General features: G+C 36.6%; 2 protein-coding genes across 2 annotated transcripts; both read right to left on the bottom strand.

Moving 5' to 3' along the window:
* Positions 1–3,504: 3,504 nt before the first annotated feature.
* On the bottom strand, positions 3,505–7,449 carry LOC113754111 (serine/threonine protein phosphatase 2A 57 kDa regulatory subunit B' theta isoform-like). The gene is made up of 2 exons (XM_027298452.1): positions 5,405–7,449; positions 3,505–4,244 (listed from the first exon to the last, which is right to left on the bottom strand). The coding sequence occupies exons 1-2, from the start codon at positions 6,599–6,601 to the stop codon at positions 3,891–3,893; spliced, it is 1,551 nt and encodes a 516-aa protein (XP_027154253.1). The 5' UTR covers positions 6,602–7,449; the 3' UTR covers positions 3,505–3,890.
* Positions 7,450–9,295: 1,846 nt separating this feature from the next.
* On the bottom strand, positions 9,296–18,858 carry LOC113753390 (probable thimet oligopeptidase). The gene is made up of 20 exons (XM_027297530.1): positions 18,549–18,858; positions 18,256–18,377; positions 17,729–17,892; positions 16,809–16,899; positions 16,229–16,408; positions 15,770–15,850; positions 15,058–15,135; positions 14,338–14,430; positions 13,701–13,781; positions 13,411–13,573; positions 13,193–13,313; positions 13,030–13,099; positions 12,383–12,490; positions 12,208–12,305; positions 12,071–12,116; positions 11,749–11,845; positions 10,832–10,905; positions 10,648–10,752; positions 9,902–9,982; positions 9,296–9,680 (listed from the first exon to the last, which is right to left on the bottom strand). The coding sequence occupies exons 1-20, from the start codon at positions 18,685–18,687 to the stop codon at positions 9,573–9,575; spliced, it is 2,100 nt and encodes a 699-aa protein (XP_027153331.1). The 5' UTR covers positions 18,688–18,858; the 3' UTR covers positions 9,296–9,572.
* Between the last annotated feature and the right edge of the window lie 524 nt (positions 18,859–19,382).

Raw genomic sequence — 19,382 nt, 5'->3', positions numbered from 1 at the left:
CTCAAGGAAAAGTATGTACCTATAATGAAGTTGTAGTACTACGCCGTCTTTTTCTTATTGGGGATTTTGCTTCCTTATCCAAGTCTTGTAATTTGTCATTCTTAAATATCAAACTCATGTCCTGGACTGTTTAAATGCTAGCTGTTGGTGAAATATAAAACATCTATTATTCGTGCTTTTTCCCCCCATTTTAATCTGTGTTGAATAGTGCCTAGAAGTTGATTACGAGCCTTGATCTGCTACAGAGAGATTTGGAGAAGATAACGTTGGCTTTGCGAGAATAAATCAGTACTTATATCAGACAATCATCTATGGTAGAAAAACATCCGTAACTCTCAAAATGATAGTATATGTAAGTTTCCTACTTTCTTTTGTGATTAACCATTGTACTCTTTTCATACTCATTAAACGTGATAACTGCTGAATTAGTCCTTAGAAGACAATAGTGTCTCATCCACCAATGACCAACCAATCAAATAGTATATACTTTGGATGCATGCATGTGGATTCATTGAACGTCTTATTAATTAAAAAAAAAAAAACACACACACACACACACACAAACACGCAACAAGAAGGATTGAGAAACGCATGGCATAAGTAATTAAGTGAATAATGTTTTTTTAGAAAAAAGTAAGTAAGTGAATAATGTTCCACAATATTACACAAATAAGTATCTTTAATTTGTCGTGTTCTATTAACATCTAAGTAGCAATTTGAGTTGATAGAAAAAGGGTTTCTTTCCACTTGTAACGCGAAGGCCATTTGATTTTTGACACTAGCTAGAAATGGTAGGCCATCTAATATGTCACATTGCCTGCTTAAAGTGATGTCGATGGATGGATGAATGAAATTGTGTTTCCTGGATCAATATCAAGCTGGAAGATATGGCTAAACTTGAAGCTAACAAAGAGTTGCTTACGCATGTTTCGTCTTCTTGGATGCCACATTGAAGCTTGAGCACGAGTTTTAGTGACATATACATAGAAATAGAGCTAGTGCTTAGGCAAAAGGTGTCTAGAAAGGATTCATTATAGTACTGCGCCTCTTTCTGTATTTGAGGATTTTGCTTCCTTGTTTAAGTTGTTCAATTTGTAAGCCTTAATCATCAAAGTTCATGTTCTGGAATGTTTAGATGGTAAATTAACTGTTTGTGGAATATAAAATCTAGAATCATGTATTCTTCAGCTTGATCTCTGATGAATAATGACTTCGAGTTGATTATGTAACTTCTGCCGGCTATATATGCATCTACGTATACGTGCAGCTCAGACTTATTAAACTCGTTTGTGTTTTATAATTGCTGCACTTTTCTCTTGCATGCTTAAGACTTTGTCCCCCGTTCCATTCGGGCGATGATTGCTGAATTAGGCCAAGAAGACGATAGAATAGAGGTCTCCTCTTAACATTTTAGCAAATCACATGGTATAGTACATTTTGCAGAAGTTTGCCCATAAAAGTGGCCGGAGAGCTTGGTCACGAGTCAATAAATTTCTCGACTTTCTTGCTTATGGTCGTGTTTTTGTAGCCTTGGGTATTAAAGAATATAGCTTTCTTTCTTGTGACTTTGGTTTGGTATGAACGGATTAGCTTTCCTTTCCTTTCCTTTGAACAATTAACAAATGAATGTTTCTGTTTACATTTGTCTTTTATGTAATATTCGACTAGTCATGTCGGGGCATTATAATCAATCATTATCAGGAAGGAGGTCAGATTTGGAAACACCCAACAGCAGCGTTGGGTGTTTTCAACTCTTTTTTTGGTGTCTAGTCTTCGGATCTCAAATTCTAGCTATTGATTCCACCATCGATCCCCCACTCAGATAATAACATGAATGGTCGCCAAAAACTAATCCATAATAGTCGTGGCAGACAATTGACTTTTTTTTTTTTTTGTTTTCTCATTGGCCTAATATGAACTTGAACAAGACAATTATGATCGTTAAGTCTATTTTTTATTGTTAAATCCCTCCAATTTGAGATTTAAAAATTAAAATAAATGAGGAGACGAGTTGACGATTGAAATAGTTCAAAACATCCCTAAATATGCCAATGGTAGCATCTCAAGGCATTGTCAGCTTTAATATGGGATCGATTTGTTGCAGCCACTGGACCGCAAGAAGAATTAGATCGAAAGTTATACGCTCTGGTTCAAGTGGTGAACATGCGGAAAAGGATACCATCAATGGAATTAGATGCTTGTTTCGGAAATATTACCTGCCTGCTATCACTAAAACGTGTGATAAATGTGGCATAATAAAGTTGATGAGAGGCGCCATCGAGGGTCTTGATTGCGATTATGCAATGAGAATAAGAGATGAGAACGAGCTTTCAAATCTGCTCTTCAAATTCTACGGAAATATATTGCCAAAGGGTGTTTGATTCCATGTCTTTAGCAGTTTGTGTAGATTCCCCCCATACGATGCAGATTTTGGCTGCGGTAAACCTAGGGCTGCAAATGAGTCGCTTTTGTAACTTATTGAGTCTAGATCGACTTATTTATGTGTGAGCTCGTGTTTGAACACGAGTTCGACGAGTCAAGAAAATGGAAATCAAACCGACTCGAACAAGAAAAAGGCAGGTTCGACCTCGATTGGACAAGACTCGTAAGGTGAAGTTCGATTTCTAACTCGCAAGCAGCTCCCGCTATTAGCTCGAGTTTCGCTTGACTTTCTAGCTCGCGAGGAGCTCGAAGTCAGCTCGACTCTTTGGAAATTTAGGCTACAAAACAGCATTTTTCTCCACCCGTAAATCCCTATGGATGACATCAGTAGCTCTCTACCTTTCAAGAACTTGGTAGTTGTCAGAGACACCGGATATGGTAGCATGGTTAAACTTGGAAGAAGGCGGCGACATGGTTAGACTTTTAGCTGATCAAATGTTGTCAAAATTCATTTCCTCAACTTCATTTCGTTCAGCTTTTGTAGCTCCTCCTCGAACAAGATGAGTCTAATACAACGTATGACACCTATCAAAACTAAGTACGCTTCCAGGTCAATGCTCAGCTAACAATTATAGGTCAAATGCAGCTCACGGTTTTAGGCTTACGAAAGGTAACCATCTAGAGAATCGGTTGGCTGCTTATGCAGTGGTAGGAAAAGCAAGAATAATGACAAAAGCCATGCACTATTAACAGGGTGATTTTGGATGTAATAATAACTACACAAGAATGTTAAAAGGACTACCGCTGATATGAGTTTACAAAGCAAACTGAGGCTTGTTTACCCATTGTTTCCTTTGCTTAAACGTAACACTTTGGCTTTCCGCTTTCACTTTTCAGAGCGTGTAGCCTTCATACGGAATGGAAATTGTGCCTTAAACTGTATTTTAGGATGAGGATGATTAAACACTCTTTACCTTCTCAAAGCTTATTTGCAACTCGTGTGAAGTAGTATGCGTCCCACTCATTTTATGTCGTCAAGTAGGATAGAGAATAAAGCTTCAAGAAAGAAGCTATGATGATCACTATGGCCCGTCATTGCCCATCAAGATTTGTTCTGCAATATTTAAGCAAATTTGCGTTTTCTTGTAGTCAAAAGAGCCAAAGAAATGGTGAAGTTTTCCACCGGAATTACAGCAGTCAATTTACCTGTCTAAATACTTCTTATGGTAAAATAACCTCCCGTCCCAAGTGCCTAGTTGAATAGGATACAATAAATGATTCAACAGTAAGCCTTCAAGACTACCAACGCTATGCAATTGAAATCTGAAGGCTCCACAAATTACTTTCCCCACCCAGTTCCCTCTAATCACCTCCCTAAGAAAAAAATAGTCTGAGGTCAATTTCAAAGTCCATTCAGTATCCAGGATAGCAGCCTCATTGATCCATCCAAAAAAAAAAAAAAAAAAACCAGAAACAGGAAGATGAAAAACATCTAGCCATCTCTAATCTCATGTAAGATGAGGGAAACTTGATTGAGAAACAAGCACAGCTTCATTGCTAGCAACTTTTTCTGCTGCAATTTCTTCTAAGCGATTCCATGTAGCTTCTCGTTTTGCTCTAATCTCCTCTTGCTTTGATTCAACTTCCTCAAACTTAAGCAAGCACTCCTTAAATAGTTCAGGATCAAGATCATAGAATATCTTGCGAATATTGAGGGTCAAACCATGAACAGCCTGATTCCAGTGATGTCTAGCATTTCTCTCCAGTGCAGGGAAGATAATAGGAAGTATAATCTTGCGGTTCTGTTTAATCAGATTGTCAATATGATCATTGTTCCACAAGAACAAAGCTCTCTCAGCCACCTAGAATGCAAGCGGGCATTAATCTTATCAATCAGATTTAACGACAGAACAAATTAATCATGTTTTTTCTAGCTTACAACTCGTAAAACAAGAAATACATTCAATCACCTTACCACTAAAACTTTTTCAAAACCAATAGGCACCAAAGGTACAATCTAATAGCAATTCAACCAGTATGGGCTCGGGATCTTCAGCTTACATTAATAAAAACATTCTCATCTTGTGTATCATTTTGAACAGTGATATGATTTTACTGAGCCTATTGTACCCCATTTAAGGTCATTTGCCATTAAAACAACCAGTGTCATTGTTAACCATCAAGAGTTTTCTGAAATTTCATGGTCCCATAAGTACATAAAGCAACTCTAGATTCTGCAAAAGGTTGAGATTCCTGACATCCTATTACCGCCTGCTTAATTTTGATTTTGTCGCCACAGAGTGCATGCTTAAATCTTGATTCATGAAATGGTGGATTATAGATGATCTGACAAATCAAATCTACAATGTAAATTTTTTGTTATTTTCCAAATAAGTCAACACCGAGGCAAAGTATATCGGTTTCCATAAAATGGAATTCAATTTTATCACTTCTGGATGCTATGTAACTGCTATCTTCTATGCAGGCAAATTTTAATTGAAAAACAATATTGAAAAGACAATTTGTTACCTGAAAGCAACATACTCTTAACATCAAATTAACATGCTTGCAATACTAAACTTTCCATTAGTACCATGATGACATACAGGATCTCCAATTTGAGATCATACCAGCACCATTACCCTTTACCTTCATAGCCATGGTTAGCGATGCAAATACTATCATAAAAATTTTTATGGTATGTCTTTTTGGTGTAACATTCCCAGTTGTCATTCAAAAAATCTGTAATTTCCTCCAAATCAAGACTAGCTGCTTCATCTAGAAAGGTGCTAAACTACCTCACAGGCCAAGAACATCAACCACAACACTTCCATGATTCCATAAAAGGGGGGACTATAGAATTCTTGGCCATTTCTCACCAATAGCAATTAGATTACACTACAAACGTCCTCATTTAGTTTATGATGGCCATTTAACATGATTGCACTTTATATATCTCATAATGAAGATGAAGTTCAAAAGAAAGGAAAGGAAATACTGAAGTGCGAACCATGATATATACCTGAAAGTGCAAACTGTTCAAGCATTGAGCAACTTGGCGAAACAAAGGCACCATACATCGCTGAAATACTGGTGACTGAGTTGCTTCTAAAACTTCTTCCAACTCATTAAGGAACATAACTTCCTTTGAGCTATTGGTGACTGGCCAGTACTTTAGCAATCCTCTAATTATAATATCAGCAAGTTTACAGTCCTTCTCCACAAACTGTGTGATACAATAAGATAGCTGCTGGTGATACATTGCTAAACATTTTGGCTTATGCAGGGGAATAAGCACCCTAACAAGAAAGAGCTTGTGTTCCTCTTTCAATGGCAAGGCAAACCCATTAATGATGCTGCCCCAAATTTCTAGAAGCTCAGCAATCCCATTATGCTTTTCAGTTTCAAAGATAAAACAGTAAAACATGTTGTTGATAGCTTTCCTAATACAAGGCCTGTGTACCATAAACTTCCCATAGATGCGATGTAGAATCGTTTTCAAGTACTCTCGCTCCCTAGGATCTTCAGAGTCAAAAAGATCAAGCAACTTGCACACAAATGAATGGTCAATGTATCTTTTGGCTACTTTTGCATCAGTTTCAGGTGATGCAACAAATCTTAGCAGAAGTTCATACACAATCTGCAAATGCGGCCATGCAGGATCCATAGCAGGCTCCTCTTCTTCCACGTCAAGAGCTTCCATTACTGTATTCTCCCGTGACTGAGGACTATGTACTCTGAACAAATTGGCAGATACCATCTTAACAACTTCCTGCATGACAGTTTCTGTATATATGACAATTGCCGAAGTGACATACTCAACTAGCTCCAGTAATGTCTGTCGCTTAATCTCCTTCTCCTTGAGGTACTTCGTAGGATCAGCAAAGTCAAAGACAACACAGCACATATTAAGCTTCCTGATAAATAAGTTCTGCTTCTCAGAACTTGGAACATCCCTAAAGCCTGGCAGTGGTTCATATGAAGCAGTTACCAACTTCCGATTGGCATCTAAATTTTCATCTCGGTAGAACTTATCCAGTGTCTTATACCCATTACTTGAAACAGAATGATGCACCGTTAAAACTGTATCAACCGACCCCCCCAGCTTTCTATTTCCTTCAACTCTACTTCTTGCAGTATCTGAAGAACTCACGGTTGTAGAACTTCCAGCCGATTTTGACTGCTTCCGAGGGATTTTACCAAAAATTTGTTTGATCATATTTCCAAAATTACTTCATACCCTCGGAAAAAACCCAATTATGGTACTAAATATCAACCATAAACCAACCAAGCTAGATAAAATGAAACCTCAATCTCCTTTCAACAAAGAAACCGAAAATCGGATTCAAAGAAGAAACAACATTTATGAATAATCAATTGCAGCAAAACGAAAACTTGGACTTACACAGAAGCTTGATTACATCCATCCTTCAGTAAAGCAAAGCCTCCATCAGCTTCATTGATTCCAAAGAAAGAGGCCAAGAAATCCCCTTTCCTCTATGTAAATTACTGATGACAAACACTTTTGCACCACTGATCAACAACCCACCAATGTCTCGATCAACCACAAGCAGAAGGCCTTATTTACCAGCATACACTCTCAAAACTGTACACTTTTCACCAGAACCCAAGTTAAAGTTTGAATCTTTTTTACTTCAACCCAAAAACCCAGATGGGGAAAGCTACTTGAGACCAAGAAAAACCAGAAACAACTCGCAAGTTCGATTTTAATTTCAAAATACCAGCTTTTCCTTTCTCTACTTATTCAGTAATCAGAGGAATGGGACCTTACAGAAGTAGCATATCGTAAACCTTCTTCACACTTGCCTTACAAATAATTACCACAAGAAAGGTTCACTGTAGAAGGAGAAAGGGGGGAAAAAGAATTTGAGAAAAAAAATTACAGGAAAAGAAAAAGAAATATCCAGAAAACAAAGAGGAAAAAGGGAAGGGAGAGTGACAAAGGTGGGGATTGCCCACAGGAAGAAGTTAGAAAGGGTATGCAAAAACGCAGCTCGTAATCTTTTCCTTCATTCCTTTTCTTCTTGTGGTTTATTGACCCTCAAATTTTCCCTTTTTAAGTATTTATTCCATTTCACGAACATGGAACAGTGCATCGTTTAGTCTAAGTCAAAATTTGAGACATTTCACAACACATCGTACCAAGTCAGAGACCTGAAATTAAAGCCGCCCGGGGTTAGATCACCCGGTCTGCGGCTGGAAAACCACTCGCAAGGTCGTGGGATCGAACCTCACCTAACGCCTGGGTGCGGTTGGGGTGGCGCTGTACTCCAGGCGCAGGGGATTAGTCGGGCCGCCTTCGGGTCTTGACCCGGACACCCCTGTGTTGACAAAAAAAAAAAAAAAAGACCTGAAATTAAAACCAAGGGAAATGCTGTCCAAGGCATGTAGGCCAGGGTTCATGACGTAAAATCATGCCACCTTGCCCTATTACCTTTCCTATGAAAAAAAAGAACAATTGGAACATTACAGTAGAATGACGCAACATTATAGTATTCAAATTGAGATATTATTTCCATAGTTTAACTAGATTGCCTCCTAGGATGTCAGAGAAAATTTGTGGTAAATAGTTTTATCTTTTCAATTCTAAACAACCAGATATAGAGGGTAAGTCATGATATATTTATCCTTTCATTTCCCGTTTTAATGTCCTATCAAAATCATGTACACAAAGTCAAAGAAAATGATACTAAAAATTCATAAACTACGCATGTATTTATTTAACCTATTGAAATGTTGTCATTCGTAGTCTAGTTTGTAAAGTGTAATCCAGATTATTATCTAATTCATACGAACCGTATCCACTCATTCAAAAATTTGTATTAAATATGATTGAATTTTTTTTTTAATATGATCGAGTTACGTGGTCTAACATTTTAGTTATTTGACTTGAAATAGAAATCAAGAATTATTGGCTATTTAGATTACACGATGACCAAGTTGCAAACTCTAAAAATAGCTTTTCACTTGAAAAATCAAGGATTGTAGTTAAGAAGGCTATTATTTTTACAAAAATAATCTTTAAAAAACTACAAATTCCTTCCCTAACCACCATTTTATTCCACCTACACATTTGCTTGAACAGGCAACCCTCACATGCACAATAGCTTGGACATGCAACCCTCAACTGGCTCAGAATTTTAAAATCCCTTTCATTAGCTAAAATCATCCTTTATTTTGTAAATTTTCAAATGACTTTCTTTAATATTTTCGTCTAGAAATGATGGTGAATGATTTGGAAACCTTTTGTACAACACCAACCCTGGACAAACTCAGACACCAAACTGCTGTTAGTTTTCTATTAAAAGCGAGTCCTGTCCTCCCTCGTTGAAGAGAAATTAAGTAAAAGCAAAATGGTGTCTGTCTTAAAAAGCTGAAAATACTAGCAGTCAGTTTACCAGATTTGTCACCATGCAAAAAAAAAAAAAAAAAAAAAAGATTTCAACGTGGGAACTTGGGGTCTGAACTCTGAACATCGTCTAATTATTGATTATTGAGGCGCAATATTTTTCCAAAATACATCAACCCGGACGTTGATGCCTAGACTAAACGTCAAAATATTATATTGTAGCGCTGAAGGCTAAAAGCGCATCAGTCAACACGAAGTGCCTGAATGGCTATGATCAATTTTATGCTTGATTGTGAGTCTGTGACTTGTTCTGGAACTATGAAACCAAAATAAGATGACTTCATAAGAATTGCACCTCTGCATGACTCTCCAATTCTCCAGCCTCTCTTTAATGGCTTCGTGTAGCCTTTGCTGTACTTCTTTCCTATGAAACATCAGCATCAGCCCCGAGGACCATTATCACAGATTTGTGTGATTCAGAAACGAGAATTAGCATCCACAAACCATTTTATTTCTTTACATCACACCACGGCTTCAGGCCGATTGATATCTACCAGCTGGGTAACTCTTAATTATGTGTGATGTTGATATACAAGCCGTGACATAAAGTTCATGATGATAATACTTTAATCATCTTTTGGCAAAAAGGATCATAGATTTTCTTCTGGTTATGTTCCCATGGGAGGCTACCCACTAAAGATCCTCTCAGAAGCCAGAGCAGGGTAATAGACGAAACGTACAACTGAATATACAATATCTCAGGGCCTGGGCTAATTTTACACTAACAAAATCAAAGAATCTTTGCTAGAGTAAATGAAAGCTAGCTTGTATCAGCTTTGGTGTCAAGAAAGGCTTGTATTGAGGGCTCTCTCCCAAGAAAATCCGAAAGTACTTGCAGAGAATCCTTTTCCCCTCCTGGAGCGAGTACCTGCCAATTTGTAACAATTGAAATTTCAGCAATCAAGTGGTAGATGTTGAGCAGTTTCCTTTTTCCTTTTCCCCTTTTTTTTTTTTTGGTTGAAAAAAATCGCCACTTGAAGGCTAGTGAAGTAATATGATTCTGAACAGCTGTGCTTGAAAACTTTCTAAAACTCAATTTCCTAGGTGCTAACAGTTACATAGAGTGGATAATTCATTTATTCCGTTTACCTTACTCCTGAATTGCATGCCTGTGTACTGGTTGAAAAGATCATCACTGAATTTTGACGCAAAAATATCAGCAGCAAAAACCTATCACGGTAATGCAATATTAAACTATTGATAAAATTATTGGGCACCACCACCATATTCATACTATATCTAATGTTAGAAAAATCTAAAGCATCAATTCATCAAGTAGTAAAGAACAAGCATGAGACGATGCAACTATGAAAGTTTTAAGGCTTGTGGGACAGGTAGAGCACCAATGTAAAGTAACTAGATAGATATAGGTGTAGCTATAAATTCATAGTTACATTTATATCTTTCTATTTAAAATATGCACCCCAAGGAGCATTTTTTATCAACAAGAAGCTATAGTTTCGTGGCCCCAAATAGATTATTGTAAAAGAAGCCCCAAGTCACAACTCTTCCCCAACTATTCTAGAGGTCAACATGTTCCTGTTCATTGCTATATTCAGCTTTGATGAGCTGTAATTTTGCCAGGAGACAAACCCATGGATGACAAATTCCAAACCTAAGTCCTGCACGAAGTATGTGCAACTTAAGTCACTCCACCAAGTCCCCATCTCACAGTGCCAACCTCCCCCCAAACTCCCAAAGCGATGGGCAGAATGGCAAGTCAGGCTATCTAGAGCAAAAACTTTCCAAGTAATACTTAAGCATCAGCTGATATGGCAACTAATAACTGAAAAGCGCTACCAGAACTATGTATGATACAAGGGAATGAAGCAGACCTCACTCCAAATGCGACGGTAGCAAGTAGCTTCATAACCAATAGCAGAACCAGGAAAACATGAAGCTGGATTTGTTCCCTCCAGCATGGGCAATCCTAGCATAACCTGAAGATAGGTAAAAAATGCTAATCATACTCCTGCAAAAAGGATGCCTAAGAAATTCAGTTATATTGACAACACTTACTTTTGCATGAAGATGCTTATATAGTTCTACCATGTCAACATTTTCAGCTGAATGTATAATTTGATCAAAAAGACCTGAAAGGCAAGTTTCCAGAGCTTCATAAAGTAGAGTATAAGTAACACTGATTCAGTCGGCAATAGAAGCACATGTTGAAATATCTGTTCAATGAAATTCTAGACCAAACAAAAAGACAGAAAATAAGAAGCAAAAGATATCACAGATTTGTTTCAAAATTTCTCCAAAGGAAAGGAAACCATCCAGCTTATTTTCAAAATCTCCTTACACTTAAATGGGGGTTTATTTGTATGAAAACCCACAGTTCAGCAGGCCTGTGGGGATCTCTAGAGGACTTCATTGAATGGAAAATTAACCATTTAGATACCAACCTTTGAGAATCACATAAGCTGGAAAGCTTTAAAAGCACAAATTGATTACATCATCGTAAACAAAAAAACAAAAAAAAAATTAGTAAACCTCTCCACTGTATGGTTGCACCAACTTGCAACTCCTCCAACCCAACAAAAGGAAAAGAAGAAAAGACTTTCATTCAGCCAATTTTTTGACACATAAATTCCTTCTTTTTCCTTTTGTTAAACTTATTCTGTTAAAGCCAAAAGTCCTGGACCTTTCAACTATAAACAGGTTAATGTTACAATGTCAAAGAAGTCTCACAGCTCCACGATACACATTGCTGAAGCATGGAAAGTAACAGAATCTTCCTTTCCAGGGGTATGATGTAGATTAGGGAGTGGAAAGGGGGGCTGTGAGAGAGAGAGAGAGCAGGAGCGAGCGAGCTTGATATTCATGTATAAAAGCAGCAATATATTGGATTTAAATGCTAGGATGCATGTATATCACTATGAAGATGAGCAGTGAAATGTTTTTCTGCATTGTGGAAAAGAAAATGTAATACTTACAGTAAAGAATCTCTTGTTTCAATTTCAATGCTGAGAAGGAACATCGCCATTGCCTCAGTGACTCACAGATTTTATCATCTATAGGCTTTGATATATCCTAGAAAAGAGTTACAAAATGAGAATCATCAGGTTCTTTTCTACACAAAGTACTTTTGCTTACTAATTTTTGAAGTGAGTATAGCCAGGGCTCACAAGATATACGAGTCTTCACAAGAAACCACAAACATTAAGAATAGGATAGTTTTCTTCACCCTACATTGGCTCAGAAAGAAAAAGTAGGAATCTAAAAAGATAAAGGACAGACATGTATAGAATGTATCACCTGATGAAAACCGGATATAAGTTTCAAAGAGAGCCTTTCATAACACCTGACCAGAAAATTTTCCAAAACAGGTGAATGCAAGCTCACAATTTCACCTAACCAAAAAGTTAGTTGATTTAGTTTGATTAACCACATACCAGTTTTCCAACAACCGAGCAGGGATTTCCACAAAATCAGGATCTAAACGCAGCCCTGAAAATCTGGCAAATGTTGCACAATTGCAGATACTATGAACCTAAAGGAATGTTAGCATTAATTTAATAAGAAAATCGATCACTGCAGGAAACAATTCCAACAACTGAAAGTACATACCACATGACCAAATTCATGGAAAAGATTAAGTACTTCAGAAAACCGCAATAACCCAGGATGACCCTCCACTTCCTTTTCAAACTGGGAAATAAGTAATACTACAGGAATCTGCAAAAGTAAAATCGATGTTGAACAATATATGTGCCAAAAACATATAATTTACATTAATGTCACACACAATTGAAGGATTCTGAGCAGATGAGAATTGAAAAACATACACATAGATAAAGCTTCAGATATAACCAAACAAGAAGAGGAACAATGTATATGTGATGCTTTGTGAATATAAAATAGAAGTCAACTCAACAAAAGGGGGTCTAGGTTACCAAGTAGGAGACAAGATTATCAGGTACAACACAAAATGACTTAATTCCATCGCAAAACTCTTAAGGAATTCTAACCTGGAAAGCAATCAGATGTGTGATGATAGAATAGGAAGAAATAAATCAATAGAGAGAGAGAGAGAGACAGCATGTGTGTGCGTGTGTGAAAGCTGTGAGAGAGACCTTTATTAAAAATTACAACTTTGGGTGCCTTTTCGTACCAAATAAACATGTAATCTAGGTCCGAACATCATTTAAAGGAAAAAAAAAATCAAACAGTCGAAGTTTGAACTGAAAAGAAAGAGATGTCATTTCTCGGAGTACCAATCTACCACAACTAATTGATGAGCCATTTTGAAGAGCCACAACACATGTGTGAGCATATTTCCCCTCCCTGATTAAAAGCACAGGAGTTTCAGTATTAGCTGAATGCCAGTTACCCAAAAAGAAGTGACCAAATACATGCAAATTTATTGTTAAGATGAACCTGGAATAGATATCTAGGTAGAAGTAACCCATGAGTTCCCCAGAACTTGAATCGATAACTGAAAAAAGTTGCACATCGCTGTGCCAAACCTCTGCATCTGCAACTAGCTCAAATCTTAACCCTTCATTGAACCAAAAAAAGAGAAGTTATGATATCACAAGTAAGGCGAACAAGCTTAGAAGAAAATTGTTATCCAAGGTCATAAGAGATCACAATACCAAACAAATCTTGGCAGATTTTGAAGATCCCTGACAAAACCAAATTGACAGGAAAATACTGTTTAACAACTCCATAGTCAAAATCAAGCTGTTGATCTCTGGCCCTTTTGACATAGTATGGTAGATCTTCAATTCCAAATGCTAATTCTCCTTCCTCCTGCTTCTGAATCACAAGAGATACAAGATGATATGCGAAACACAAGGACATTTTAAGATCATAGACCTATACTAAGTCAGCAAAAAAGAAAAGGTCAACCATCACCTCATGCATAGATAAATTAGAAACAAACCTTCAATTGTCTTAAAATAGCCAGTTCCCTGGAGGCCTGTTCAGTTAAGTTTCCGGAAATATCCTCCAAGAACTCAAACACCTAAAGAAAAATTGTTCAGGCATCAGAAATCATTGCAAGAAACCAACATTCTGCATAACAGGCATGGAACAAAGAATGAGAATGCTATCTTTGTACATAAATTACTCCCTAAGTTGTGCTACTTATGCTAGTGATGCATATCAATCTGTCAACCAAAAGACACTGAAGGGGATTGACACGTCCTTGCAGAGTCAGTTGCCGTATTACTTTTTCTTATAAAAGATCCTCATCAGATTTGAGGAGAAGTATTGGCCAAACAAAAGCTACAGGTATCAAGGATGAGATATCTTTGTGTACACCAGGAAAGATTATTACAAATAGTTGCTTCAGATCCCCCTGAAATCTCATGAGGGGTTTTCCTGGAAAGGCATCTAACACTTTAGACAGAGAAGAAGAAATTGAAAACTCTAGCGATTGTCCAGCTAAACTAGCATTCAACAATTCAGACATTAACTTGGAAACAAAGTTTCAGTTCGATTAAAAAATGAAAAGATTGTCAAATTCATCCAAGGTAAGACAATTGTCAAATAAACAAATGCCATCAAGTCATACACACCTTTGTAGATGAATCTGCCATTCCATGATCAATAGCATAATCTGCATAACTTGAAAAGCCAAGCAACCTGGCAAGCTTGTGCCTTAATTGAATCTGACAATTACAGAGAAAAGTGGTTCCGTTTGTCACAGATAAAAAAGGGACTCATAGATTTAATGACTGGCTTCTATAAGTAGAGGAAATAGGTGATGAATCCACATTATAAATGCTAATGGTTTTCGTCTAATCTTAACGATAAAATGCTAATCTTTGAAGATGAAATTGTACTACAAATATTCCTGCTAATCACAAAATGAAACAGTATGAAAAGAAAGCACCAGAATTCTGTAGTACAAAGAGCGAATACATTTGTAAGAGAAGGATTCACATGATATATCAAGATTGTTCCCTTCTGAAAATTTTTCCTTTTCTATGTCCAATAGGAATACAAACGAGGATCCTGGAAACAAGAGAACAAGCTATGATAACTTTTTTAAACTGAAATGTCATGATCACTGCTTTGGCCACAGGAATTGTTTATTTTGGTGGGCAAACAGGAACTTTCAAGTGATCCAAGCAACTTTGCATGAAAGAACTCCTTACAGGCAATGGCAGCATGAACTTCCTTTTAGACAGAATTATTGAATGGCTAAGTTAGTAAAAGCAAAAAGTTCCTTGAAAGTAGTGGCACAACAGTATCATGACAGATCTTATCTGCAGAAAAGTAAGTGGTCTTTTTACCAGTTTCTCTAAGATATCAACATTGGCTTCAGATCTCCCCCCATAAGATACAGCCACAGCTTTCCTCGTTGACCCTACCTATCAACATCATTATGATGCATTAGGTTGCTTTTAATAAAAATACAAGTGCAATCAACATTTAAAATATAAAATGCTCTATTCTGTCATCTGAAATTATTAGACAAATAGCATACTAATTCATTCTACTGCAATTGTGCTTACAATGACATACTAGATATGCTGCATGGCAGCAGTAAACAACCGCTAAAAGCATAAAACAGTGAAACTTTATATGTGATCCAAAGAAAAGAAGAATGAAAGTTTAAAAGGCCAATTATCATTTATGGCAACAGGTACAGAGAACATTTCAAAAAGAACTGCCTGTGATACCAAATTTGCCACTTTGTATAGTTCATTTTATATCATTACCTTAACAACTTCAAATAAACCATTTTGTGACGATTTCAACATTCATGAAAATTGACTAAAAGAAGATTGAATTTGTCAACTTTATTTCAGGAATACAGACACAATTCCAACTCTAATCCTGCCAATAATGGGAAATGGATATATGTATGTCATGGATCATTTGGCAGGACCTGAATCCAACAGAAGATCATGTTCCAAAAGATACACATGAGGAATAGCAAAAGCAATCAATAATCAGAGTTGAGGGTGGTGGACTAAAATGCAAATTTCATGATAGACTTACTTTGCAGAGCTCTAAGATTGGTGATACATGATGGCTTCTCAAACTGATCTTGTATTTACCCTTTTCAGCTTCATCTAAAGTCTGCAAACAACATTAGAGCAATAATTTTGCTGACATAATATCAAATTTCAAAAATTTAATGAGTCTTGCCCACTTAGATATTCTTCACTCAACCTCTATTAAGTTTTTTACACATTCTGCTGCTAAAGTGAAGATCGAATAAATATTATAGTAGCAACTCTGTATAAAATAAACAAATAGTTTGACATCCTCAAACCTTTAGTTTGCATCTACAAGACTGGTATGTGCAATATCTAATCATATAGTCCCAATTAGCAACTAGGACAATGCTTTCAATATAAACAAAAAATAGAAGGCAGAAAAAGTTTTCTATGACAGCCTGTACAATGTAATAGAGAAAGATATGCCAGATTTCATGTGAAGCTATGAGCATATTACCTTGAGAAATTCCAGCGGTAAACCAGCTAGTTCATTCTTACTAAAATGCAGACATGTTCTATCATCGTTCAAATTGCGGATGTAGAGCATACTCAGCTCATCTATTTGAGTCTTCAAGCGCTGAACTTCCTCCCTCTTGGTCAAGGTGAGATTTAATCCATTCCTCTCAAAATCCTGAACCTGTCACTGAATATTAAACAATAAATATCCACTGGCAAAGGAACTAGCATCAACCAAAACCTCCATACATTTGGTAGCAAAAGGCAATAAAATGTCAAGCAGGGATATCCAACAAGTCCTACATTATTCTAAATGTGCTCTCCATTACAAATCCTTATACCTGTACACTTATAGATAATAGAAGTTCATGTCATCCACAAGAAATGTTCAAAGTTGTCAGCCTCCAACAAAGGAAGACATTGTGTGCTTAAATTTAAGAAACAATAGATAAGATTCTAATTGCCGGAACTACCAGTCACTCTCAAGATACAAAGAAAGCAATTTGGTATCAACTTTAAAATCATAACAGTTGTGAAGATAGGGATCCAATCATAACACTCAAACAGGTAGCAACATATACCAGGGATTGAGTACAGCGTTTTGCTTCAGAGCTCATCCAGTCACCTCTAGCCATCAAAGCTCTAATGACACGGTAGACATCCTCCCGCTTACTGCAAAGGATATGTAAGAGTATATGTTATGACTAGATTCCATACCAATTATCACCTAAAAAAATACAATCACAAGATTTCTAATAAACAAAAGCTCTGCTAAGAAATAGATATAATAAATTATCCTATCCTGACCATGATATTGTTGGAGATTAACCACAAAAAAATTTCTTGGCATCTCAAAGCATGAGATAGAGGTGTCAACAAAAGGAAATCAGTCACCAGCAAATAATCAATTCAACCTCCATGAAAAACATTAACTAGATGGTACAACTTAAATCATGATGCAAGCGCAGCAATCTCCACTAAATAAAACATTAAGAAGCAATATAACCGCCAACAATATTTTAGTTAATAGTTTGAGATGAAAAAGTTTGTCATCTCTTTCTTGTAAGATGGAAGTTGAAGTCTAGCTAACTCTCCATAACAGTAATGTTTTCCTGACAACAATAATATTTTAAGACACAAATTCAGTACTCATTTCTCATCCATCTAAAAGGCATGAATGTCGAAGAATGATTTAAAATAAGATCAGTCCAATACCAATTAAGGACGGTTGAAGGTGGGAAGAAACTAACAAGGAAATTGAAAAGAGTGATGATATCAAAAATGTAAACAGAATGAGAGTTTAAGGCCCCTTTGGTGCAGTGGTTTGGAAGTGTTTCAGCTCCAAGTGCTGCTATCTCTTGTTGGCAATTCCAATTTAAATGGTGTAAACTCAAAAAACATATTTATGGAGAAGCTCGTTGTTGCAGCTTTAAGAATTCCAAAATCTGACTTTCGCTTGAATTGCACGAAAAAGGCAGTTTAAACACAATAGTCCTCAAACCTGCATATAGAGATATGAGCATCTATCCTTTGCTCAGCCTCAGCACTTGCTTTTCTTACATCTTCAGAAGTGGATACCAATTTTGGAAAGACACAAGATTGCACAAGGGGAAACTGTTGTGCTTCTAGTTCAGCTAAGGGTAATACCACATTTGCAAAAGTGACCTGAAAAATAGGTAAACAAGTTACCACAAAAAAAAAGGAAAAAAGACTGAGCTGCAATCAACTGCCGTTAATCCTTACTATTTCACGATGATGAATAATATTCCAATGGTAAAGCCTTCTTTTCATTCTCCTTGTGTTGCTTTTTTTTTTGGGGCAGGAATAGGTGATCTTAATACCAATTGTGACATAAGTAATAGACTAAAATGATCAACAATTTTAGATTTTTTTACATAAAACTAAATCAAAAGGAGCCTAATCAAGTCAATGAAACCATCCCCATGATAAAATGTCACATAAATCGCAAACAAAAACTTAAAGAAAGAAGCAAAAACCACAAAAAGAAAAAAGAGAAAGCTTCGATACCTTGTCAAGTGGAACAGAAGCTACTGCATCATAAACTCCCTTCGATTTCGCAATTACTCTGTCGGCTAATTTTAAAATTTCCGAAGCAGATAAATTTATTTGCACTTTCGATCCTCCAACCTCTGAGACGTCACCAAAACAAACAAAAACAATATACTAATATGCATCAAAGTTATCTAACCAAAAATTTCCAAAAATAAAAAGAAAAGAAATAAAACAGTCATTTCTCGCACGAGGAAAAGAGGCGTAGAAGCGTAAGAAACATGAAAGTGATTTCTAAATAATCAACAAACCTTTTCTTCTGCGGTTTTTGGAGTAAGAGTTGATAGCAGATACGGCGGAGTTGACCGCAATAGCTACAAAAGCAGCGGCACCAGTCAGAGCTATTAATTTGCCCACTTTTTGTTCTCTCTTGTCTCTTCTCTCCGCCATTTCCACTGCGTGTTTCAGAGTGCAATGCGTGAGCTGCTGAAACTGGGGAAAAATGCAAAGTTTTTTTCCCTTTTTTTTTTTTTGGTTTGAGCAGAGAGCAAATGCGAGGGAATTTTTTGGTGTAGAAGAAGCGAAGGGCGGACTTTTTGAGAGATGAAATTGATACTTCAGCGTCTGACAACAGGAAAATGACCACGCCAGCAACGTTGATTGACTGACAGTTTAAATGAACTTAAATATTTGGGCTGACGGATTGATTCCATTAATTGGGCCGTTGTACGGTCCTAAAGACCTGTTTGGTGGCTGCAGATCTGCATCATCTCATAACAATTCCAAACTAATTTATTGTTTGGATAGAATATTATTTGGAATAATTATTATAGTATTTTTTGTGATGTAATGTATATAAGATAAAAAGGTGATTGAAAATATAAATCAGTGCATTGAAAAATGTATTTATAATACAAACGAATTTTTTTAGAAAAAATTGGCTATACAAACATAGTTATATCGCGTCACGCTTCACACTACAAAGTTTTTATCTCAACACTTTTTGTTCCTAAAACTTATTTGTGTCCCTTTATTAGCATCTTTTATGACATGTAACGTGAACATACGTACATAACTATCACCATAAAAGCACTCTTACTAGTTCAAAGGGTGAAAAAAAAAGAGAGAGAGAGAATGTTTATGTC

This window comes from Coffea eugenioides, chromosome 11, assembly GCF_003713205.1.
Source record: "Coffea eugenioides isolate CCC68of chromosome 11, Ceug_1.0, whole genome shotgun sequence".
In the NCBI taxonomy this organism is placed as follows: domain Eukaryota; kingdom Viridiplantae; phylum Streptophyta; class Magnoliopsida; order Gentianales; family Rubiaceae; genus Coffea; species Coffea eugenioides.
This window is presented reverse-complemented; position numbering and strand designations above follow the sequence as displayed.

What these genes read in the sequence shown, in the direction of transcription:
- LOC113754111 (XM_027298452.1), bottom strand. Translation starts at nt 6,601, where the DNA reads ATGATCAAACAAATTTTTGGTAAAATCCCTCGGAAGCAGTCAAAATCG. An exon ending in TGAACAGTTTGCACTTTCAG is followed by an intron (nt 4,245 to 5,404) that starts GTATATATCATG and finishes CTTGCATTCTAG; the next exon opens with GTGGCTGAGAGAGCTTTGTT.
- LOC113753390 (XM_027297530.1), bottom strand. Translation starts at nt 18,687, where the DNA reads ATGGCGGAGAGAAGAGACAAGAGAGAACAAAAAGTGGGCAAATTAATA. An exon ending in CTTCTGTTCCACTTGACAAG is followed by an intron (nt 17,893 to 18,255) that starts GTATCGAAGCTT and finishes CCTATTTTTCAG; the next exon opens with GTCACTTTTGCAAATGTGGT. An exon ending in GCATGCAATTCAGGAGTAAG is followed by an intron (nt 9,681 to 9,901) that starts GTAAACGGAATA and finishes ACAAATTGGCAG; the next exon opens with GTACTCGCTCCAGGAGGGGA.